The sequence below is a fragment of the Puma concolor genome, chromosome B4 (genome assembly GCF_028749965.1).
Source record: "Puma concolor isolate L17-30 chromosome B4, mPumCon1.1.hap2, whole genome shotgun sequence".
NCBI lineage: Eukaryota > Metazoa > Chordata > Mammalia > Carnivora > Felidae > Puma > Puma concolor.
Window position 1 is genome coordinate 68077929 of NC_141673.1, and position 25422 is coordinate 68103350.

The 25422-nt window shown below is 53.1% G+C and overlaps 1 protein-coding gene across 4 annotated transcripts in view; it reads left to right on the plus strand.

Moving 5' to 3' along the window:
- VDR (vitamin D receptor) overlaps nt 1-5989 on the plus strand; it is a 57997-nt gene extending 52008 nt beyond the window's left edge. For all 4 annotated transcript variants that reach the window (XM_086713568.1, XM_086713571.1, XM_086713569.1 and 1 more), the window contains exons 7-9: nt 1401-1552; nt 1770-1886; nt 3175-5989. In XM_086713568.1, the coding sequence (XP_086569694.1) occupies nt 1401-1552; nt 1770-1886; nt 3175-3434 (529 nt within the window). In that variant the 3' untranslated portion in view covers nt 3435-5989. The remainder of the gene's footprint in view (nt 1-1400; nt 1553-1769; nt 1887-3174) is intronic.
- Nucleotides 5990-25422: the final 19433 nt, after the last annotated feature.

Here is a 25422-nt window from a genome sequence, read left to right on the forward strand (position 1 = left end):
GCCTCCATGAAGTGCCTTCCAACTCTAGCACTTTGAGATTTCTTTTTCAATGCAGACCCTTTGCGGCCATCCTAACCACCATCTATCACCTGTTGATGCAGCCCTCTCATCAGTTAACATCTGCTTCCCACCTTTCCACATACCAAAGTGTGGCCATGGAGAGGATGACTGCCCTCCCACAAGATAGCTGGGTGGAAATACACAGGAAGAGAAAAGGAGGGAAAACTGGAAGCAAGTTGGTTTGCAGGTGCTGCTTTTTCCTTGTCATTGTTCAGGCAAGCCCAGCTCTTGACTCAGAATAGTGGAACCAGTCATGGGCCTCTTGACTCATCAGCACGTAAAGATGTGACCTTCTCATTGTGCTCAGAGTTCAATAATCATCGTGTGGGCAACTCTAAGGTGATTGGGAAGTGGTGCTGGCCCTTAAGTAGCTTGCGGTGAGAGCCACACACAAGCATATGAAGAGAAGGGGTGAGGTGGAAAGAGCAAAGTAGGAGCATAAGCCACAGGCTGTGAAGAAATGGCACTAATGCTTCTGAAGGTAATCAGGGGGTGGAGGGCACTGAGGGAGACCTCACTGGGTTCAGAGTCAGGACGGTAAGGTGGAGCAGTAAAAGAAATGCGTTCTTGGCTGGAGCTGTCCCACGCCCAAAGGCAAGGTGGTGTGAGAACACACAACATTGAACGTGGAATAGTCTGAAGTTGCTAGAGTGGAGGGTTGGAGTTTGCGAAGGGAGGAGTACTGGAAAGACGGGTTGGAGCCAAGTGGTGGCGTATGGGCTTGATCCTGAGGGGTCGAGAAGCAGTAAGGTTCCTCCGCACACAGGTGACGTCTCCCTGAAGCAGCAATAAGAAACACGGAGGAGAGAGACTTGATTCCAGAGTTCTAATAAGAGGCAACTGAAAAAGATGAGGGAGCTCTGAACCAGAGCAGTCCTGATCATAGTGGGAAGGAGGTCAAAGGCTCAAGAGATGTCCTGGAGACAGAGTTGGCTGAGCTGTACTTTTGAGAAGGACCAGAGGACATGAGGGGCGTTGAAGATGACCATGGCCACACCTCCTGCAGACCTCCGCATTCACGCTCTAACCCTCACAGCTTCCTCAGGCTCGTCTTCCCTAATAGCTCTGGCTGCTTAGGCCTGGGAGGCACTGGCACGTCCCTGGGTTCTCTTGCCTTAGACGCTGAGCTAATTTACCTTCAGCATTGGTGCACAAACACAGGCTTGAGTTGTTCTCCCTCAAGAGACAGTTTTATCCTTTCCAGTCAGGCCACCAGCTCCTCAATGGAGGACCCAGGGCACATGCGGGTCACCTGGCAGGCACCTGTCAAAACATACACTGATTTGCCTGAATTGAAGTCCTTGACCAGTAACCTGACTCCTCCCTGCCCTCCCTGGCAGAGACCTCACTTCTGAGGACCAGATTGTGCTGCTGAAGTCAAGTGCCATTGAGGTCATCATGTTGCGCTCTAACCAGTCCTTCCTCATGGATGACATGTCCTGGACCTGTGGCAGCCAGGACTATAAGTACCGCATCAGTGATGTGACCAAAGGTACATTCGGGCTCCACCTCCACCCTCTCCAGCTCCCAGACTCTGGCTCCACCCTTCCTGGGGTCATGAGCCCTGATCAGGTACATGGGAGGGCGCTAGACAGCAATGGGGAGACAAGGGTGAGACACAGGCCCAGTCTAGGTTGGGGGCGGGGTGGGGTGGTTTGGGTGTGTGGCTCCTCAGCTCTGCCCACAGCATCTGGCCATCTCTCTCCTAGCCGGACACAGCCTGGAGCTGATTGAGCCCCTCATCAAGTTCCAGGTGGGGCTGAAGAAGCTGAACTTGCATGAGGAGGAGCATGTCCTGCTCATGGCCATCTGCATTGTCTCCCCAGGTATGGGGCCCAACAGTGGGGAACTTGGTGACCTGGGAAGGGGGAATAGAAGGCACTGAGCCCTCCTGAGGGCCAGCAGGGCAGTCTGGAGGGAGGAGTGAGCAGAAGGAGAGACAGACGAGGAAGCACCACTTTGCTGGGTTTGCACAGCCCATATGATGTGTGTATATTGAGGGGTCCCTCACTGCCCTGGACCCTGAGACCATAGGTGATTCATAGGTGGAACTCTGAGGAACGAGATAAATGGGTTTTCTCAGGTCACAGACAGGTCTGGATATTCCCAATATGCAGGTTCTGCTCTTGTGTGAATTGAACTTTTGCAGACCTACCTGAGATCCCCTGTGGGGTTGGGTACAAAAACTTGGGGCCTATAGATGATTCTGCCCAGAAAGCTTGCCTGACTGATTTTGGAGGCAGTGTGCTGTGGTCCTTGATCTCTTCTGTCTATTGGGTTTGGTGGAGAGAGAGGTTGAGGAAGAGGGAGTCATGGTCCTGGGGATGTTATATTGGTGATGAGTCCAGGGTGCCTCAGTCTGGACTATGCTGAGGGAACAAGAAAGTGGCCTCTGATCAGGGATGGGCTGGGGACCCATGGACATGGGTTACCCTCCCCCTGCCCATGCAGCATTCATTCATTTGTTCATTCATTCATACACTCAGCAATGATTTATTGAGCACCTGCTAAGTACCAGGCATTGTGCTGGGCATAGGGATTCAGCAGCCAACAGGACACAGACTTCTTTTCCACAAAGTGTAGGAGACATTAATTACTATTCAATGACTAATTTTAATGTGATGAAAGTTTTAAAAATAAATAAGTGATACTATAGCAGGGTATAATAGAAGGAGAGAACTTGATTTAGTCTGGGCCATGGAGGTAGGGGGTCATCAGGAATGGCCTTCTTGAGGAAGACCTGAAGAATCAGTAAGAGTCAAAGATACAAGAGCTAAGTTCCATGCAGAGGGAACACAAATGTGAGGTCTGGAGGCCAGAGAACTTGACATATCAGGATACTGATGGAAAGATGGAGCATAGAGATGGAGGGAGAGAGTTGAGCTGAAGACAGGGCCAGGTGGGACCTAGGACTTGATCCTAAATGCAACAGGAAGTGGTTGAGAGGCTTTAGGGAGGATGATGGTGTCACAGGTCAGCAGCCATACAGGGGTGACCTAGGAGGATGCTAAGCTTGGGCGTTGGTCTGGACATAGGGGTACTGGAGAGACTGAATATTACAGGACCTGGCTCAGAGCTCCCATGCCTTCTCCCCCTGTCTCCCTGTACTCACAGACCGTCCTGGCGTGCAGGATGCTGCACTGGTCGAGGCCATCCAGGACCGCCTGTCCAACACATTGCAGACCTACATCCGCTGCCGCCACCCACCCCCCGGCAGCCACCTGCTCTACGCCAAGATGATCCAGAAGCTAGCTGACCTGCGTAGCCTCAATGAGGAGCACTCCAAGCAGTACCGCTGCCTCTCCTTCCAGCCTGAGTGCAGCATGAAGCTCACACCGCTGGTGCTGGAGGTGTTTGGCAACGAGATTTCCTGACCAGGGCGGCTGGCAGGGGCACCTGGGTGGTGCTGCTCCTCTGGGGCCCTGTGCCCTGGCCTGGGGCAGGCTGCTGCCCGGCAGCCCTTCCCACCCCGTCTGGAGTTCAGCCCCTCCTCCTCCTCCCCTACCGCCCCTCCCTCCCCAGTCGCTCCCATCTCCTGCCCAACCTAACACCAGGTCTCCCTTTCCTGCCGACCACAGGCTGCCCCCAAGCCCTTGGGACCTCAGTTGTGAGGAGTTGCTGTTTATTTGACAAAGAAACTCAAATGGGGGTAGAGGGCAGAGGCCGAAGGTGGGGCCTTGCCCAGGGATGCCCCTACCGCTCCAAAAGTGACTGCTTGGCCAATGCCGAGGGGACAGTCGGGCAGGAGCAACGCACCCATTCCTCAGGGACAGAGATACCTGTACCTCCCCCCACTCCAGGCCCCCATGTCCAGAGCCTAGTGGGGATCTCCTTCCCCCTGCCCCGCCCATGGTACATGACTAGCCACCACCCCCACCCCACCCCCATCTCAGCCTACTGCCAGTCTGTGCTGTCTTGTCCCAGGCAGTGTGCCACCGGCGGGGCTCCTCCCTTTGCCTTCCCACCCTGGCCTGTCCAGGAGACTTACTGCCAAGGATGACCAAAAACAAGGTGACAGAGGTCACAACCCCCACCCCTCTCTGTTCGCCAGAGGGCACTTGCCCGACACTTCAATGCCCACCTTCATCTCATTGCTATGGTAACAGTCTCCCTGGAAGTCGCTATGGTAAGATGGGCTTTCTCCTCCTGGCAGGGGCCGCTAACCCAGAGCCCACCTGCTGAGAGGCCCAAGGAGAGAAGAGAGCAGGGCCTAGGAGGTAGGGGACAGGCGAATCCAGCCTCACAGGAGGGTGGTGGGTGGTGGCCACAGCTGTCTGGTGTCCAAGCCCACGGCTCCTTGACCTGGATCTAACAGGTTGGTCGAGCTGAGAGCTTTCCTTCCAACGATCCACGTGGCAAGACTGAGTTGCCCCCAGGTTGCAGAGAAGTGCCTAGCAGCGTCCTCACCCTCGCCCTGCCAGTGCCTTACCTCCCACCCAGGAGAGAGAGAACCGGTGGCCACGGGTGTTGGAGGAGCCTCACCCGAGGATGGTCAAGTGTGATGCAGAGATGGGAGCACCTTCCCAAACACTTCATGGTCTGGAGAAGCAGTGCCCCTCTGCGTGCCAGCAGGCCACCTCTTTTCCACTTGGTAGGGTAGGATGGAAGAGAAGAACCCTCAGACAGACCCCGACAGCCCAGGCCATGCTCTCCCCCCGCCCATCTGGGCGTAGTTCCCAGACTGCCGTCCCCCAGAGACCCAAGAGCTAGTGCTCCAACACCTCGTTGTGGGAGGAGGGAGAGCGGGCTGGTGCTGGGGGCTAGACAGAGGGAGGACCTAGGGGTGGAGTCACGTGGGGCTGGTTCCCGTCTTATTCTCACTCCACCACCACCCCCAAATCTGGAAGGGGTTGGGGGGGGGTACCTAACTTCCGACTCCATTTTCCCTTCCAGAGCTAGCCCAGCCCAGGAGGCAGGAGCTCTTGTTCTGTTTACTCTGGGGTGGGGTCCCCGGGTACGTGAGTCATAGGTGTGTGGGACCACTGCAGACGGGGCTCTTCCGGGAGTCAGAGAGGGTCCCTCGGATCGCTGCTTGAGTTTGGGGAGCACAGCCGCATTCAAGATCTCAATGTTGGGGGGGGGGTTGGGTAGTCCCTGTCAGTCGATGCCGCCTCCACCCTCCTCTGTTCTCCCAAAGCCCCGGGAGCAATCAGACTCACACTGTGAGCACCATCCGTGTCCACCGGGCCCAGTGTTTCTTCCAGTGGGGAAGCACCTGAGAGCCACGTTTCTTACCGCACAATACCATCTGTACGACCAAGTCTGACATTCATCAGCCGTGAGCCGTTTCCAGAATCAGACTCCGTTTTGTACTATGTTCGAATGTAGCAGGTGGTAGACGCCACTGATGAGGAGATATTTCTGGGCGAAACACTTACTTTGTAAAAATTCCATACGCCGGTTATTGGTATTGTCCTTGCTTTTCTTTTACAAATTAGGGCGAGAGCCTGGTTGGATTCTGCAGAAGACTTTGGTCTCACTGGCTAGTCAGTGGGAAAAAAGGTTTAAAAATCGCTACACTAGTTCAACTCCCTTGCTAAGGAAAACAGACGTTTAGAAGGAAGTGTGGCTGGCCAAGCTCAGACAGTTAGTTAGGAGGGGTCCGGAGCTGGCCTGGACTGTGAACCCCCAGACCAGTGCTCTCTTCACAAACCACGCTCAAGCTCGGGCCCCTGAAGGCTAACCTGGTCCCTTAGGGGAAGGTCTGGATTTTAGACAGCAAACCTAGATCCTGGACCCCTGCCTTCCTTCCTTGAGTTGTCACCCTCCTGACCCATCAGGAGGAGGAGGAGGAGGGACACCTCAGCCTGTGTCTCAATGTGAATCAGACCCCCCACCCCTAACGTGGCCCTGGCCGAACGGGGTCTCTGCCTCAGCTCTGTATCATGCTGTTGCCTTATCAATAAAGTGCATTTGTGTTTGTAATGTCTCTACCTTCCCAGTTCCCCCTCTCCCCCTGCCTTCTCCAGGGCACCCGACCGGCCACCCTGGGAACACCAGCTGCTCAGCTCTGGGGCCCACAGCACCAGCTCACTACCAAAGGGAAGTCTAGGAGTAGGGGAGGAAAAGACTGGAGGAAAAGTGAGGTTTCACAGGACTGAATTGGGAGAAAATATTATCACCTATTGTTTTAGAATGTGAGAATGAAGGCAGACATTTATAAGTCTAAAACCTTTAACGTATATTATTGGAAATGCTGGTAAGTGTGCACCAGAATGCCAAAGACAAGATCCTGGGACATGGGAAAGTCCTGCTGGCTAACGAGAAGCAAGTTGGAGAATCCAGGGGAGGCCAACAGAGAAGCTTGGAATGTAAGACAGATCTGGTGCAAGGAATAAAGGAGAAAAAGAAGACTTTAATGAGTGTCTCTTGAGCGATTTCCAAGACAGTAACAATTTGCCAGAATTTTGTCAAATAAACCAATGAAGAGCGCTTTGCTTATGGGAACGCAATTGGCTTATACTTCACATACCACTTACTTTATGGCAAGAACCACTGTAAATAAATGCCTTACGCAAAGCAACTTGCTTTATCCTTCCACAGACCCTGGTGGAGGTGGGTTACTGCGAGCCCCATCTGACAGAGGGGGTAACTGCCCAAATCCACACTGATGCTAAGTGACAGAGATGGGATCTGAACCCTTGGCAGCTGGCTCCAGAAGCCATTAACTAACTGCTGCCCTATTCTGCTTCCCACTGAGTCGAGGAGCCCGACAAAGGACAGTCTTGCCAGCTGTCTACTAGAGAGGATGTAAGGGAGGTTCCCACTCCCCAAGTAGGTCCTGACAAGGGGAAATGGGCGGCGGTGGGTCAAACAGCGCTCCGCTCGCAGAGAGCATGTGGTCACATGCGTTGGGTCCGAACAAGTGTGGCACTAACCTGAGAGCCTCAAGAGTGAAAACCACTATTGACAAAAATGTGCCTCACGTTCGACATGCGGTGCCGGTGACTTGGGGAATTGCAAATGAGTCCTATGCCTACCCAGGACTCCCAGGAGACCCGGAGGAGCCCATGCACCCCGCTCCACTCCCCGAGGAAGTGAGGTTTATGATACAGGCAGCACCCCCCAAACACAGCAAGCAAAAATAACCGACCAAAGACACCGCGCTGTGATCTGTGAGTGGGGAAATTGTGCTCAATCCGTGTGTTTATTTCAGGATAAGTCTGCTAGTCTGGGGACCTGTAGACGTGATTTACTTTAATTTTTCAGCAGCATCTGACAAGACGTCAAGTGAAAGGCTAAAGTGTGTCGCCATGAGATGGGATAGTAGGAGAAGAATTAGGGATCGAGCTTGAAGGCTGTTTTGTCATGAAAGACGAACGGGCTTAGAGAAGGAAATCGCCAGCTACATACAAGGGCGTCCTCTGGCTGGAGAAGTGTGAAGAGAAGTGGCGCCTGGGTGGCTCAGTCCATTACGCGTCTGACTTCAGCTCAGGTCATGATCTCACAGTTTGTGGGATCGAGCCCCACGTTGGGCTCCGTGCTGACAGCTCGGAGCCTGGAGCCTGCTTCGGGGGTCTGTGCCTCCCTCAGACCTTACGGTTACGATAGAGCGATTTTAAGTTCTCACAGTGCAAGCTTTGGTTCTATACCTGTGCTCTTCAGTAACATCACCAGAGGTGACTGTTTAAATTCCAATTCATGAAAAAGTAAAATAAAAGCAGACGTTTAGCTCTTCCGTTGCACTGGCCGCATTTCCAGCGCTCCATAGCCCCAGGGCTGCGGGAACAGACAGTGCAGATTCAGGACGCTTCCCTCGTGGCACAAAAACCCATTGGGCAAGTGCTCGTCTGCACAGGGCATTCCCATCTGGTACCAGCCATGGGTGATAGGCTTCTAAATCACAGCTTTATCCAGAAGCTTCCCTTGACATCGAGCAAGGCTGTAACCGGACTGCTGTGAACGGGTCTGCTCCTTAAAAAAGACACAAAGGGAAAACACTCACAGGCCACGGGGTCGAGAGCTCAGAGCTTTACGTGGCATAAATAGGCCGGCGGTGTGCCGGGAAATATGGATTCCTTCGGCCCGGGGGGTGCAAGCAAACGGGGCCCGTCTGGACTGGCAGACAGAACCCACCAGTCGGTGGCTCCTGCTTCATGTGCCAGGGTGCCTTGGAGTTTCTCTGCAGCTTGGGGCCCACCTCCCAGCGTGGCCAAGGGGATGCCTCATTCTGCCGATGCCCTCTCGGGGATTGGTGCCGGGTACAGGCAAGGAGCCTGGGAGGCTCCCGGAGGAGCCTGTGCTCCAAGTGACCGAGAACCCCGGGGCGGGGCGGGGGGGGGGGGGGGGGGGGAATGTGGGGCAGTGGCCGGTGGGGGTCACTGCTCCAGACAACTGCTTTGAATCTCCGTATTCAGACACGTCTTACAGGATATGTGAGAGTGCGACTGGTCAGGTTCCGGGGGAAGCGGACCCTGCAATGCGGCGCGAAGTACAGGGACTTTCCTGAAGAGCGGCCTCAGGATCGCCGGCTTTGGCGGCAGGGAAGCCCATAGGATCGGGGAGAGGGAGAAGTCCGGCTGCCGCACGGTCTCAGTCACGGCCTCAACTGACCCTTATGGGGAGTTCTGAAACTGGACAACCCTTCACGTTGCCCCAAGTTGGGGTGAGGAAGCCGGCTCTTGTATTCTTGCATTATTAGGTAGTCATTGGATGCAGGCGGTCTCCAGGAAGGGAGCGTGACCTTAACGGGACCTTGAGTTGAGCTAGGTGGCTCTTTTCAGCCAAGGGCAGGTAGGACGGGGTGGGGGTGGGGGGTTCTTCACATTTTGTACAACCAGGCAGGGCCTTTCAGAGCGGGCTGCTCTACCTCGGGGTGGTGGGGGAGGGGGGCAGAAGGCTTAAAGGCCCTGCCTTTTGGCTCTCTGATAGTCCCCGAGGTCCCTCCGGGAGGAGGGTGTCCCCAGCCTCTCCCCAGCTAGAAACAATCTAGTGCTTTCTCCCAAATCATCTTGATCTTCACCACTAGGTGGTGCTACTGCCCTACAGGGACAAGTTTGAGCCACTTGCTTGGCTTCTCCTCCACCCCCCCCATCCCCCACTGCTCCTCCCTCTATCTCCTGCTCTGGTCTTTATCTCTGTGAAGGTGGCTGAGATCCAGCAAGGCTCTGGCTCCCTGCTGCTGGAGGCACCTGGTGCTGTTTACATCTCCTCATGCCAGGAACTAAGCAGGACGGACCAGGGACCTGCTGTCTGGCTTCCCAGACTGCCTCTGGAGTCACAGCCAGGGGAGAATCTGACACACCTTAGCCAAGAGCCCCCCCAAGGTTGAGCTCTTATGTCCTCTGGACACGCTCGATGCTGGCTCCAGGTTCCCTCTGAGATCCAGCCTGGTTGTGCAGTCCCCTTTAGTGCTTTCAAGCACAAGCACTGAGCTCAATGCTGGGGATACAGAGACGAATGACAGTCTCTGCCCCCACGAGAGGTACAGTCCAATCAGAGAAGACAGACCTACAAACAGACCGTCCCCCAGCGGCACAAGCAGAAGCCACCAAGGAGATGTCAAGCAGAACATTCGATGTCATGAACTGCTGGGTCCCTGTCCTGGCTCTGCCACCTGCTACCTGTGGGAACTTGGGCAAGTTCCTTAATGGTTTTGAGCTTCAGAATCTTCCTCTATAGAAGGGCCATGAAACGGTGTCTACTTCTAGGTTTGTTGTTGCGATATGATCTGGGTAAAAAGCTTATCAAGCTACCTGGATGCAGCCGTGACTCAGAAATGCCGGGCAGCATCATTACTACTTTGCAGAGCGGAGGGATGGTCAGATAAGTTTTCATTAGGAGCTGACATTGCTCCCACCCTCTGACCACTCAACCAGAGGGACTCTCTGACCCCTCCTCCATATCTCAGCCTCTGGACTTGTGGGCAACTGCTCCTCAAATAGCTGTTAGAGCCAGGGGAAGGCATCACCGCCATCTGGCCACCAGAGGGCGGGTGTGCAACTTAATAAGCCAAAACTAGCCCCTACCTACACAGTCGTGTTGGAGAGAAAAGTGTGGGGAAGAGACGGGAAGATAAGCACATAAATCTGAAACTCATGGAACTCTAGTTATACTGTCGCCAGCTTCTTTCCGTTATGGTCTTTCTTTACCAGTATCCGCTAGACACTTGCTCCTTTGGCAAGGTCCAAAGCCCACGGTGATCCAGCCTGTCTGCCTCCCATGTGTCACCGTCCAGATGTTGAAACTCAAGCTCCTACTGGGTCCAACCACTTGCTGCTCTCTGACCATGTGCCCCGGTGGTCTGCCTCCCCGTCAGTGGCTCTCAACGTCTTGGTCTTAGGACCCCCTTACCCTATTAAAAATAAGGACCCTGGGGCACCTGGGTGGCTCAATCGGTTGAGTGCCTGACTTCGGCTCAGGACACGATCTCGTGGCTCGTGAGTTTGAGCCCCACATAAGGTTCGCTGCTGTCAGCCTCTCAGCACAACACAGAACCTGCTTTGAATCCTATGTCCCCCTCTCTCTGCCCCTTCCCGGCTTGTGCTCTCCCAAAAATAAATAAATATTAAAAAAAAAAAAAAAAAGAGGACACCCAAGGAACTTCTGTTTATGTGGGTTATACCTATCAATATTTGCCATGTTGGAAATTTAAACTGAGAAAATTTTAAACTATGTATTAAATTTTTAAAAACGTTAAATAACAATAATGAATGTAAGTTAACATAAATAATACATTTTTTTATTAAAAATAAACTTTTTCCATGGATGCCTGGGTGGCTCGGCTAGTTAAGTGTCCGACTCTTGGGGCGCCTGGGTGGCTCAGTCGGTTGAGCGTCCTACTTCGGCTCAGGTCATGATCTCGCGGTCCGTGAGTTCGAGCCCCGCATCGGGCTCTGTGCTGACCGCTCAGAGCCTGGAGCCTGTTTCAGATTCTGTGTCTCCCTCTCTCTCTGACCCTCCCCCGTTCATGCTCTCTCTCTGTCTCAAAAATAAATAAACGTTAAAAAAAATTTTTTTTTTTTAAAAAGTGTCCGACTCTTCATCTCAGCTCAGGTCTTGATCTCAGGGTCGTGAGTTCAAGCTCTGCGTCGGGCTCTGCGCTGGGCGTGAAGCCTACTTAAAAAATGAAATGAAATGAAATGAAATGAAATGAAATGAAATAATAAACTTTTTCCAAAGGGAAACAAATTTAGTGGTGAGAAGGTATTGTTTTACAGGTTTGCAAATCTCTTTAATGTCTGGCTCCATAGGAGGCAGCTAGATTCTCATACCTGGTTCTGCATTCCATCTGTTAGGATATCACACATCATGGAACCTCTAGAAAATTCCTGTGTACCCAGTGAAAGAATGAGAGTAACAAGGCAGACAATGCCTTAGTATTATTATGAAAGCAGTTTTGACCTCACAAAGCCCCTAAATGGGGCTCAGCGGCACACAGGGATCCCCAGACTATGCTTTGAGACCCTCACTGTACATTCTTCTATGCCCTCCACGCCCTCCTCTCATTCTTTATCCCCCCAGTTTTCTCATCTGAGCAAATTCCTACCACTTCTTCCGTTGCCAGCTCAGGCTTCACGTCTTTCACACGTTCTTCCTGGAACTTCACCATGCTGTTTTACCCTCTTTTCCCGGAGGGCAGAAGGGTGCACCTCCTCCCACCCCTGCTTTGTAGAATGAAGTGTTTCTTGTAGTGGGTTTTAAATTTCTGTTTTGCCTTTGGGGCTCCCTGCCAGGCTGGAATAAGGGAGCGATTCCAAAAATGCAGCCAAATAAATGGACACATGAGTGAATGCATCCGAGGCAAGGTGCTGCCCACCTTCTGTTAGCATCTAAAAGATCTGATCTTCACAACAGACGTCAAGTGAAAAAAATTCTGCTCGGGTCCCTGCTGGAAAATGAAATGCAAACGGACTTATGCAAATTTAAACACCTTCCCTTGAACTTTGGAAACTGAGAAGTTAAGTCCCTGTGGCTTCAGAACCCATACGCTCACTAACCACCTCTCCCTAAAGCCTCTGCCACGTCCCCCTCATTCTGTGTGTGGACAGTTTGGTTTTGAACCAAAATGCAGAACTTCGTACTTGCCTCTATCCATAGGTATCTGACTTGATTTATCCCACATCTTAGCCTGCTCAAGTCCTTTGAATCCTCATTTTGTCATTCAATATTCCAACCATCTCCCCTGGCCTTATAGCTTCCAAAACTTAGGTCGGCGGACCATGTGCCGAATTGACCAAGGCAGAGCCAAAGACTACGCCCCGCTGCGGTGGACGTTATCTCGCTGACCAGGAACGCTTCGGTTCAGTTGCTCACCGGGAGCGAGGGGAGGGGGCAGACAACGAGAGATTGTGTCTCGGGAGACGGGAGTGGTTGGAAAGGCACAGGCGCCCACAGGAATTGGGGGAACTCGTCAGTGCTTCCACAGTCCACCCCTCTTTGGGACCCAACGTTATCACCCAAGCCTGAACATACCTGATCTGAGCCCTGGATCGGAGATCCCGGGATATCTGATATCGAGAATGCAGAGAGGGATCACATATCAAATTCCCAGCTGGTTTGTTCTGCACATTCCGTCTGAGCTGGGCTCAAGGCAGAAAGTCCTCGTCTCCCAGGTGCTGCTTCTGAGGAGAGGGAGGCTGGAGGCAGTGGGCAGAATTCTCCTTCGGCACCCACACCTCAGTGGAGAGTGGAGAAGTCACGAGTAGCCCGGTCCCACATTCCTCATTTGGCTTCATGAGGCCACCCCACTGCCCTTTTCACCTGCACACAGAATCCTATAGGACACCTAGAAAGGCCCGGGCCACTCTGCTCCAACCCCACCTCATTGAAAATCCTGCCCATGCCTGTGGACATCTGCGGCAGCAGGAGGGTCAGGAGAGGGCTGCCCTTCTGTGTTTGTGCCCAGCTCCCTTCGTCCATTCGATGGGCAGGATGGGCCGGGCAGCTCAAGCAGCCCATCAGGAAAGGTTTGGCAGCCCAGGTCAGCCTGGCCTGGGTGCGGAGGACCGCGAGCATCAAGTTCAGAGTGCCAGGGAAACCCCTTCCGAGAGTGTCGCCTCAGTTTCCTCCAGCTACCCCCAGCCCCACCCCCAGTCCCTCGGATTTAAATTTCTTCCCCTCTCCCACCAAGGAGCCCTGGGGCGAGGGCTGCAGGGAGGGGAATGTGGAACAGCCAGCCGTGGGTAGAGTGGGGATGGGGAGAAGTGACAAAGGGGATAGGAGAGAAGCCAGCCCCACTTCCTCTCTGATAGGACCCACCCCAGGGGCTCCCTGCCTTCTGCCCTGTGTACAGGCAGGCCTCCAGGTGGCAGGGGAGTGGACGGGAGGAAAGGCAGGATACCTGTGGCCTTTGGAGGGGACCCGTGCTCGCCTGTTGGTTCATTCTTTGAGCAAATGCATACCCAGGTCCTCCTACCCCAAACCAGCACAGTATTAGCCTAAGGGGGCAGCATAGACACAGGGAGCTCAGGGGCTCTCCCGCCCTCTCTCCTGCCTTCCTGGCTGCAGGGAAGCAGCCAAGCTAGTGAAGCAGAGCATCCTTTTCTGTAAGCAAAGATAATAGTGATACTAACCGCGTAGGTGCTATGAAGCCCGAGTGAATGAACACATAGCATTTAGAATAGTGCCTGGCGCTATCCTCTTGCTTGGAAGGAGCACCCTCCCCTCACCGTGCATCCATGGCCAAGTCGTGGCTGGAGGAGGCCGAAGTTGGAACTCACAGGTGGGCCTGCCAAGGACCGGGCTGGCACTCCAGCGGTGCTCCCGGTCCTGCTCTCCCCCCTGGCTCTAGCACCTGCTGGCAGGGCAGCTTTTGCTTGAGCGGAGCGCCCCCTCCCTCCCCCAAGGCAGGAGGAGCAGATGCGGGAGAGCCGGTTGACCATGCCTGGCTCGAGGGCACCCTGTTCCAGACCAGGGCTCTGCTCCACCCCATTATCTCCTCCTGCAAAGCCTCCTCCACCCATCAACCCCCAACCGAGATTATAGACCCTCAACTGTCTCCAACTGCTCTGATTCCGGGATAAGGGCTGGACACTTGTCCCCACTCCACACACTCCCTGGCAACCCCCACCTCTATCACGGGGTGTTGAGAGGAGGCTGCATGTTCTCTGGGAGCTAGGGAGCGGGGGGGGGGGGCAGATGTCCCAGGGACTGCCCCCGCCCCCCACCATGGGGAGAGATCTAAAGTCTCCCTCGGGTCCTCCTCTTGATTCAGGGCTGCTCTGTCTTTCTTGTCCCTGCCTCTCTGTGTCTCCGGGCTGCGTTGGCAGTTTCTGCCTCTCTCGGTTGCTCTTCCCCCACCCCCAGAGCACACCTGGCTCCTCACATCAGATAACCCAACCACAGCAGCTCCCCTCACCCCTACTCGGCTTCCAGTAGCCCCCTCCTTGCCCCTTGCTCTCTTCCTCCACCTCTTCCTCCCCTGCCTCCCCCACATCGTAGCTCCTGACTCACCTAGATTCTGGGGTGGGGGCAATAAAGCTTTATGGCCCTACTGGGTAATGAGGGTGTGAGAAGACAACTCTTTCTATCCCCTAATACACTCTCCACATTCTCTCTCTCCCTCTCTCTCTCTCTCTCTCTTTCTCTCTCTCTCAATCACACACACACACACACACACACACACACACACACACACATGGTGGAAACTCTATACCCCTGTGCCCTGAAGGAAACAGAGTGGGGGGCAGGGACTCAGCCTTGAGGTATGAGGAAAATCCAGCCTGAGGAAGTGAGGGGGTGGAGTGGGGGGTCGCAGAAAGGGGCTGCCTCTGGGGCTGGGGGTTCTACAGCTTTTAAGCCAGAGAAACTTCTTCCCTTTTCCTGGCCTTCCTGTTTGTGAGAGGTCACCTCTCGTCCTAACACCACAGGGTCTTCCCAGCAGGGCTTCCCTCCGGCCAGGTTCTGGGCTGGGGACCCGGGCAGGTTCCATCTGGGCCATTCTCAGCCCCAGCCCCTGCCTCCCACATACCCCCCCCCCAACAAAGGCCAAGTAGGGAGCAGCTGGGGTGGGCCTCGGGGAGAGCAGGTAAGTCATAGTGGGAGGGAGCAGTGGGGCACAGGGGCAGTGGGGCAGGGACTGGTAGGTGCCTGGGAGCTGGGGACGGAGGTTTTAATGCCTCTCGACAACAAGTGAATCATAGGCAAATTATGTGGAAATGAGGGCATAAATAAAGATGTGTTATTTCAAGGCCCCAGTGTGCCGATGTATTAAGAGAGCCGAGGGGGAGGAACAGCGGGCTGCCCGGGCCGGATGGTGCCTGTAGGTGGGGCCCAGGTAGAGTTCCTGTGGGGGCTGTGGAGGTGGTGGCCCACTCCCATCTCCTGTCACCTTCGAGGAGACATGAAGCGGGTAGGTGGCAACCACAGCCCACCAACTCCTCCCCCAGAGCAGAGCGGTCCTCCCATCCCCTAAGCAACTTGGTGATCCCCCAACCCTCCCCTAACCTCCCCGGGGCCACCGCTACCCCCACACTCTGCTCCCTTTCCCCAGGGCCCTCTCTGGACTTCTCTGGGTCCTGTCCTCCGGGGTCTGCCCCTCCACGCCCAGGACGAGGCCCCTTCAGCGGCCCAGGGGCCGGTGAAGCTCCGGGAGCTTGGAACCCAGACAGGGGATCCGAGCTTTGCCCACGGGAAGAGTGCTGTGCGAACGTAGTGGACAGCACCTGGCACGTGCACAGAGCGCCATAAATAACCCCGCTGCCTGAACGGATCCGTGACCTCCTTGCCACGGCCCTCCTGGTCGCCCAGTCCAGGCTTAGGATCAACCTTCATCCCCACTCTCCGTCCCCACCGTGTTGACGATCAGTAAATGACCGGAAAAACATGTGTACTCACTCCCCTACATAATCAGCGCCTGCTGGGTATTTCCTTTTGATCTTTGTCTTTATGTCCCTGGTGGGTTTTTTTTTTTTTTTTAATACAGTTGCCACCACAGTGCATAAACAAATCGCTATTCTCCTGTGCTGCTCTATTGCGTTCATAAACATCTTTTTAACAGCTTCATAATTTTCTATTAAGTGGAAATATAATTTGCCTCACAACTTTCCAGTTGTAGGTGTTCAAGTTGTTTTGAACTTTCCATCTTCTACAGAGTGCGGTGGTGAGCATCATTATTCCACGCCCCCTCCTGAATTCTGGCTGTGGAAATCTAGTTGAGGGTACATTGGGCGGCATAATTGAGCAAAGGTGTATAGCTCTTACTATATATTGCCAAATTGATTTCAAAAGGGTGAAAGTCATGATTTCAAAACATGTCAATGTCACCACACTCTCACTAATGTTTGAAAACAGTGTCTACCTTCGTCTTATTTTATTTTTTGTTTGTTTTAAAGAGAGAGAGAGAGAGGGGCGCCTGGGTGGCTCAGTCGGTTAAGCGTCTGACTTCAGCTCAGGTCGTGATCTCGAGGTCCGTGAGTTCGAGCCCCGCATCGGGCTCTTTGCGGACAGCTCAGAGCCTGGAGCCTGCTTCGGATTCTGTGTCTTCCTCTCTCCTCCCCGGCTTACACTAATTCTCTGTCTCTCTCTCTCAAAAATAAATAAACATTAAAAGTTAAAAAAAGAAATAGAGAGAGAGCGTGAGAGTGGGGGGGAGGAGGGCAGAGAGAGAGGATCTTAAGCAGGCTTCACGCTCAGCACAGAGCCTGATGCGGGGGCTCAATCCCATGACCATGGGATCAAAACCTGAGCTGAAACCAAGAGTCAGATGCTCAACCGACTGAGCCACCCAGGCGCCCCAGCCTTCATCTTATTTTAATTGGCACTACTTTGATGACAATTAAGCTGAACATTCCCCTACCTCGCCTACTAGCTGTATTTCCTCTTTCCCTGAAGAGCCTTTGCTTTGCTTTGAACTTGAGTCTACCACTGTTTTAGCGTTCATTAGCAATTTGTGTGAGCTCTTTGTGTAAGAACAGCTTTAAAGCATCATCAGTTGCAACTGAGTGCTGATCTCTCCTCAACCTTCTCTTCCACTCTGGATTCTGACATGGCACTTCCTCTTGCTTCATTTAAATCTCTGACTGCTCCCTCTCAGCCTCCTCCCCTGGCTGCCACCCCCCTGTCCACCCAAAACCTTTGTTCTCTCAAGTTTCTGTATTTAGCCATCTTTCCGGTTCCCGTCCCCTTACCCCCCTCTTTTCCCTACTCTTATGATTTCATCCACTCCAACCTACAACTCCAGCTCTCACTGGTGATCCCAGATCTTTATTTTTCCCTCCCCCCTCAGACAACAACTGTCCATCCAACATCCCCTGAGTGTCCCACCGGCCTCTACACACCACACATCCACAGCTTGACTCTGTATTTCCTCCAGATTCACGTCTCCTTCCATGTTCCCTAACTTTGCCGACTGAATTGCTTTGGGTTTGGGGTTGTGTTTGGAAGGGGAAAGAGGAGGGTAGGAGGCTAGCACACCTGGAGAGGAAATAGGTTTCTACCAACCTGCGGCTTAGAGCAAGAGATCTAGGAAGAGGAGGAGGAGAAGATTGGCTGTCTAGAAAGAGGCTCCTCTGCGACTCAGTTTCCCTGCTTGCCTAAATGTTAGGACTTGGTTCCAGGTCTAGCGGTGGATGCTTGAAAATCAAAGTGGGGGGGCCTCCCTCATAGGACAAATTAACCCTTCACATGGACCTCACTGGCCCCCTCCTCCACTTCTGGGGCCCCTTCCCCAGCAAGGGACTAGAAGGGCTGAAGAAGAAACTCAGCTACCAGCCATCTAGACCTCTTCTGTGCACTATAGCAGCCGCTGCCAGCCACATGGGCCACAGAGCACTTGAAACGTGGCCCGTCAGAACTGAAATGTACTACTTGCACGTGTAAAATACACATTGGATTCCTCAGACTTACTATGCAGAAAGGATGCAAAATAGCTCATTAACAATTTCTTGTTTCAATTACATGCTGAAATGATAATATTTCACATATATAAGGTTAAATAAATATAGTATTAAAATTGACGTCATCTATTTATTTTTACTTGGTGGTGGTGGTGGTTAGAAAATTTAAAGTTACACACGTGGCTCACATTCTGTGTCTATCGGATGATGCTGGTCTAGGCTGTTCCAGCAGGAAAAGCAAGGGGCTCCAGGCTGAGAGGCAATGGTAGGTCATGACAGATTCTGACACAGACCCCACTGGAGATGTGGGCCAGCCAAAGTTCCAAACAGATGTCATCAACTGGTCAGGCGCCCAAGGACAGACTCTCAGTGGCCAGTCTCCCTCAGGCAAGGCAAAGCAAAGCAACATTTCTGGGATAACTTCTTTAATCCTGGACTTCATGAGGCCCTCTGACCTAGGCCTTGGCTCTCTAGAGTACACCCTTTTGGATGCCCCGTTACTCCAGGAAAACAGTCACCCAGAGCCACCCCAGCACTTTGGATCACCTCACCCCAACAGTTCATGGAGAAGTTCTCCATCATTCCACTGGGGCCAGGCCCCAGACCCCTCTAGCAGCCCAGAGGCATCCTTCCTCCAGTTTAGAGTCTTCTTTCCCACCCACTTGGGCTTAGGCTCAGCCCAAATGTGGTCTGGGAAGGGATGAGAGAGGAAGGTGGGCTTGACATAACACTGGGCCTCTAGATACACTGCCTGCCCCACATACATATTTTAAGCTCAGTTTCTAATGCCTGTCCTTCCTGTTGTCCCACTGATAGGGGAACAGAAAGGGAACAGGAGGGGGCCGGGGTGGTGGACATTGCCCCCTGGGCTGCTCTTGTCTGTCTCAGTCTCCCTTGCCTGTGCCCCAGCTGAGCCATAGGAGGGCACTGGGAGCGGGGCCTCAGTCTGCGTGGGTATGCCCTTCCCTCCCCCCTCCTGGATGGCTCCACCTCTCCCAGGTCCTGGCTGGGATCCGAAGGCCCCAGGCAAGTGGGGGAAGGGAAGCCACTCCTACTTTCCCAGCAGCTGCTGCTGCCTCTTCCTGTTTTGCTAAAAGCCTGGCTCTGGACCCAAAGGGGTGGGGGAAGTCGCCAGCCGCTCCCGCACCCCCCCCCCCCCCAAGGTCAACCTCATCCCCCTGGTCTTCTTAGCTAGTTATTTATAGCCCCCTAGGCCCTGGCTGAGGAGCTGCATCTCTCCTCCCTCAAATGTCAGCAGCTGTGAACATTGCCCCAGGGATGCAGCCAGATGTGCAGATTGCTCCAGATGCACAGTGCCAGGATTCGAGAGAGGCGGCAAGGCCCTTTCTGCAGTGCGTTCGGGCATTCTCTGCAGCACAGTCCAGACTTCCCCCAAGTGAGCCGCCTCGGAGCCAACACCTGTATCTCGGGAGGGTCAGGAAAGGTTCCACGTATTCTCCCCATTCCCACAGCCCTGCCAAGCTACTCCGTACATTCCAGAAGGGTCAGCTTGGGCTAGATTATCTGGATTTCTTTGCATAAATTAGGGCAGTATTTATTTTAAGACTGAGTTTGTAGGGGAAAACTGTGACTGAGAGGGCCGGAGGGACAGGACCCTGTCCTTTATTACTAAGGTCCGCGTTGAGCGCTACCCGGAACAGAGCCCAATGTGGGCAGACTCTTAATGAAGCGCTTCACCGGCCATCCAGTCGGTCCTCATGGCAACCCTAATGGGGCAGGCACTTTGGACCCCCGTCTGAGGATGAGGACATAAGCATCCCAGGGGTCAAATAACATCTCTAAGGTCGTGCAGTGGGCCAGCAACGAACTCCCGCCCAAGCAGCCTGACCCCAAACTCTTGCTTTTTGAACCACAACACAACATGCCCTCTCTTTAGCTGTTCCTTTACAGGTTTTTAAATGTTTCCTTGAAAGTTCAGTGTAGAGGAGCGTGGAGCCCAGCCTCAGGATCTGCCCAAGTGGAGAGGGGTGTCTTCTCTGCCTCCTGTGCCATCCCACCCCTAGCCACTCTGGAAGAGCTAGAGTGAGGAATGTGAGGGAGACAGAGACTTCTAGAATCACTGCTTTAGGCACAGAGGGCAGCAGGTCAGAGCAAGGCCACTGCCCTAGCCCACCGGGACCCCGTGGTCCATCAGCACCCTTCTAACATGGAACTTCTGGGACTCAGACCCCAGCACGTCCTTGACCACATGGGTGTCAGAGACCCTTGATGGTCAGCCAGTTTTCTCCACTCCGGGCTCTTTTCGCCAGCCATATTCTGCTCTCCAGGAGACGCAGAATTCCTCAGTGATGGCGACTGTGGCTCCTTTGGCCTCTGTGCCCAATAACCTCGCACAGAGAAGATGCTCAATATATATGAAATTATGCTGGGTGAAAAAGAGGGTAGTGGTGGTCATATGTCAGTGGGGTACTTCAAGGTCCTAGCAAGGACACTCCATTCACATCCTGACTAGCTAGCCTCACCCCAGCTCCTCGCTCCTTTCCTGCCTCTACACCCCTGGCCCACAGGGACGCAGTCTAAATCCTGAAAGATGCCTCTAGGGAAGATTGGTATATGTCCCTAGGCCAGGACGTCCTTAAGGTCTTCCTAGAGATTCCGGTGCCAGCGATAAGTGCTGCCAAAAAAGAACCATTAAGACTTGTAAAAGTCGACCCTGCCTTCCAGCCAGCACAGCCACTGGGGCTACAGAAGGTCCGGCTGGGGGCATGTGGCAAGGCCAAAGCCCCAAGCTCACCAGTGGGTGGACCACAGCATCCCTGCGGGGGCCCACTGGAGCGAGTAATTGTGAGCTGGCTGCAGAAAGGCATTATGCAACTCAGACGAATTTCTTCTTGCTCATGATTAGAGTATGGCCCAGTGGCTGCCTCCCTGACCATAATCTCTGTTGGCACAGGCATCTCCGGGCCTGGGCAATGTGGGCTGTTAGAAGAAGCACTGATCTAGAAGCTGGGACACCTGAATTCTCTGCCTGTTCCCGTCACTGATTAACCGTGTCATCTCTGGCAAATTATTTCCCCCTTGGGTCCTCAGTTCCCTTATCTGTAAAAGGAGTGGTGTGGATTCGACAGAGCACCCTAAACCTGACCATATCTTAGAACTACTTGGGGAGCCATAGATTACTGAGCACCCCCTGCCCCAAAGAGTCTGATTGAGTCCGTGAGGGGGCCCAGAGATCTGTTTTTCACAGATTCTTCTAAGTGATTTTATTATAATGTCAGCTTTGGGGGGCATCCTATAGACCAGATAATCTTATAAATCTTAGAAGGAGCAAAGATCCTAGTCAACGGAAGAGTCATACCAAGAGGTTTGAGGGGTTTGTCAGAGGGCAGGTGGTGGGGAGTGGGTCTCATCAGGATCCTCATTACTATAATTGCTATTTTGTTGCTGGTATTATTGCCATGGGGGGGGACGAGGCAGTGCCCCCATCTGCTTGTTCCCATCACTAATGGAGGTTCTGGCTTCAGGGGGCCCTGGCTTACCTCAAGGTTGGGAGTGGGGCTGGGAGAGGAGGGAAGGGTGGGTGGGGCCTCTTGGCAAGGGAACTTTTCTTTCCTTCTCTCCTGGGTGGAGTTTGGCTGGATGGGCTTTGGCACCCACCTCTGGGGCTGAGAGAGTGTCTTCCCACCCATATTCCTCCCCCACTTTCTCATCTCAGCTGCCTCAGCCCGGTGACTGCCCCTTCTCTTCCTCAGGTCCTGACTTCCTCTCCAGATTCCTTCAGTCCTTACCAACCTCATTCCTGAGCCTCGCTAATCTGTTTGCCACCCCCCTGCTTCCTCGCCTCGCCCTGCGCCCTGCGCACGCCATTCACCCTACCTGGAATGTCACCCCCCTAACCCCACACTGATTCACATCTCTGGGCTCCTCCAAAACCCAGCTCAAAATTCCCTACTTCATTCGGGCCGTGATCTGCTCAGGTCTTTCCTCTTTGCTGCGTACTCACTGACGCTTGGAGTAACAGGATTAGAAAACTGCTTTCGACTCAGAAAAATAAATAGATGTGACCTAAACCGGCTCCCCTCATTGGATAGATGAGAAAACTGAAGCCCAGAGAGGTTGTGACTTGGCCAAGATCACACAGACAGTGAGATTTTAAAAATAGTTGGCTTCACCAGAAGCTTTCAAGGATTTTAGGTTTGTTTTGTTTCCTCGACACATTGTGATCAATATGAGGGCAGAGGCTGAGTTTTTGTTTTTGCCTTTAACGTTCTTTCTCTCCACTGTGGTGTGTGTGTGTGTGTGTGTGTGTTGTGTACCCAGGGGCAACTGTAATCTTTCTTATGCTATCAGGACAATAATTCTAAAACTCACAGTGGTACAAATGTCTAAATAAGTACTTCACTTGCTCTCAGAATCAGCCCTGCGAAGATACTGCTATTTTACACAGCAGAAATGTGACACTTAGAAAAGTGTGACCCAGGAAGTGAATGGCAGAACGGGGTCTAGAACTCAAGTCCCCTGACTTCCAGCCCAGAGCCCTGATTCTCCTGATATTCCCGGTTGGGGACCCAGAGTAGTCAAGGGGGGACCTCTGCCATCTTCTGCATTCATTCCGCTTTCTTTACCTTGGCGTTAAGGAGACCCTGTCTTTGGCTTCCTGCCCCTCCCCATCCTGTCCCACCGCTTTCTCCTTATGTCCCCCCATGTCGCTGTTGGCACATAGACACATATACGTATACTAAGAACTGCAGGTGTCTAGGGCAACAGACCACAGGGGAAACCACATCACCTTTGTTGACACTGGAGGGAGGCAGGGGCCAGGGTAAGGGACTTGCTTAGTTCTCTCCACCTGCCTTAGTCCCCAGCATCATCTGAGCCATCTGGGCTTGTAACCATGCCCCAGCCTCTCTTGACTTACCTATCCACCTCATTCTGGCCCAGGAGGATGTATCACCTCTTCTCTCGCATCCGGAAATCCCACGTGGGGGTCTGGCTGGCTGCACCCTAAAGCCCCACATACCCCCAATCCTACCTCGAATACTTACATAGCCCCTCTAATCCTGCCTGTGCGATGCCAACAGAGACAGTGGGAACCAGGCATGGGACCGCTTGGCTGGGGCCAGGAGGAGGTACGTTTAGCATCTAGAATGTCCCCCGTAGGTCAGCTGAGTCCTCAGGTAACCAGGTTTACACTGGGGCAGGAGATCTGGCAGTAGCTCCTCCATTGTTCTGACCTGCCACAGAGACTGCATAGGCTCTGAATCAGACATTCAGGATTAAGTCACTTACTGGCTTTGTGGATTTAGGCAAATCATTTTGTCTTTCTGAGCTTAAGTTTGCTCAGTCCAACAATGTGGGCAATAATGAGGTATGAGTGAAAGGGCCTTGAATAGCACACTCTGCTAAAGGAGACGCTCAATAAATCCTAATTATCTTCCCTCCGTCCTTCCTGCCTTCTTGCCTTCCACTTGTTATATCTGGTCCCCTGAAACCCTTTCTTTGGAGTTGGAGACCTACCTCCCCCATCACTCTGCAAATCCCGAACCCCGTGAATTGGCATTTGATCCCAGGTTCGGAAACTGGAATGCAAGGCCCAACCCAGTCCAATGAAATGGCCGTCCTCTGAGATTTCACCGAGGCCTTGGGGAATGAGCACTTTCTGATTGGCTTTGTGGGGGGTGTGTGGGAAGTGTGGGTTAGGAAGGGATCGTGGCTTTGAATCCTGGCACAACGGGGGCACCCAATGATATTTGTTGAATGAATGAATGGCCCCATCACTTACCAGTTGGGTAACTTTGGTCAGATTTCTTAACCTTTGTGGGCCATACTTTAATCATGAGCATAACAAGGATTATTAAGGATAAATGATCTAATGTTTGCCAAAGAGGGTAGCATAGGGCTGCTACATGGAATATAGTCAGTTAAAGGTAGCCAAGTAAGGGAAGGAGAGGAGAAAGAGAAGGTCAAGTAGGCCCAGAAGCCCGAAGAGAAGCAGAAGGGGTGTGTCCTCGGGCTTTGTACTGGCCAGAGACTCTGGGAAGACTCAAGGGAACTGAGGCAGGTCCTATGGGGCTAATCTCTTCTGCTAGGTGTTTGGCTGAGCAGCCTGGGAGAGGCCTGACTCAAGAGCGTAGCAGAGAAACTTCCCATGGCAACCACGGTAGAGAGAGAGTGGTAACTTACGCTTTTCTGCCTCGTGTCTCTCAGGACCCCTGGAGGCTCCCTAACATATCCTAGCAAGGGGCATGTGACTTAGAAACTGGCTTAAGATCCTGCCTTGGGTGGGAGGGTGGCGATGGAGTCAGAAGTAAGCTGGCCGGTGAAGGAGGGACACAGTCCGGCTTCCCTGAGGCAGGTCTCACATGCTGTCTTCCTGGCCCTACCTTGGGGACAGAGAGTCCTGGTGTGTGTAGGAAGGTGCTGGACACTTGGGGGATAGACAGAGGCAGGGGGAGATACCCTTTTTGCTCAACTCTCTGAGAACTCAGTGATTAGGTCAAAAAGAAAAAGGAGGCTCACGAACAAATACATGAATGATGCACATGGTAGAAATGAGCAAACAAGGGCCCGATTTCAGTCCAGAAATAACTACGGGAGTCCTGGCGGGGGCATTAAGGTGGGGGGCATGGTGGGGCTAAAAGAGAGAGTTGGTGAGGTGGGGGGGAGAGGCTGGGAGTCTGAAGTAACTGAGCAATTTTTCTGGAAGCCGTGGGCACAGAGGAGAGATCTGGAAGGAGAGTCATCTGGTTTGGAGGTGAAAGCTGGGAAGAATGCACCTGAGGTAGAACGTGTGTCTTGCAGAGTCAGCGTGGCAGTCATGGGAAAAAAAGGTGTCCGGCTAGGGGGATGGTCCTTGAAGGTCATGAACATCTGTCTCAATTCAACAAATAACTCATAGGGAGCTTGAATTCCGAGCAAGGCACTTAGCAAGACACTAAAAGAAATGCACCCATGACTAAAGGCAGTAGCTGGGCTCAGGGAATGTCCACTCTTGAACATTCTTGGGAAGGAAGAGAGTTGAGACATGCGGATGAAGGTCAGTGTACAGAGCAAGACTGTTGGTGGTGTGGGGGTGGGGTCCTTTAAAGGAGGAGAAGAATTCCTCTGGCTACGTGAATCCGGGAAAGCCTTCTAGAGATGGTGGTAGAGACCTTGAGGATGGGAAAGATTTCAACAGGAGCAGCAAGGGACTGGGAGAGCATCACTTTTAGAGGAAACGTGATGGGCCAAAGTAAGGGAGTAGGAAGGCACGAGGGCATGATGGGGAGCAGGCAGCAGCCCAGTTTAGCTGAAATGATAAGAGAAATAACAACTAACATTACTGACTACTAAGTACCAGGAGGCACTGGGCAAAATAGCGAGAAAAAAAATGAAGAAAGGGATGGGGCACCTGGGTGGGTGGCTCAGTCGCTTAAGCACCCGACCCTTGCTCGATTCCGGCTCAGGTCATTATCTCACGGTCCGTGAGTTCAAGTTGGGCTCTGCGCTGACAGCTAGGGTCCTACTTGGAATTCTCTTTCTCCCTCTTCCTCTGTCCCCTCCACCCCACCTCGCGTGCACACACAGGCGCGTGCTCTCTCTCAAAATAAATAAACGAACTTTTAAAAAGTTCATTTTACTTCTT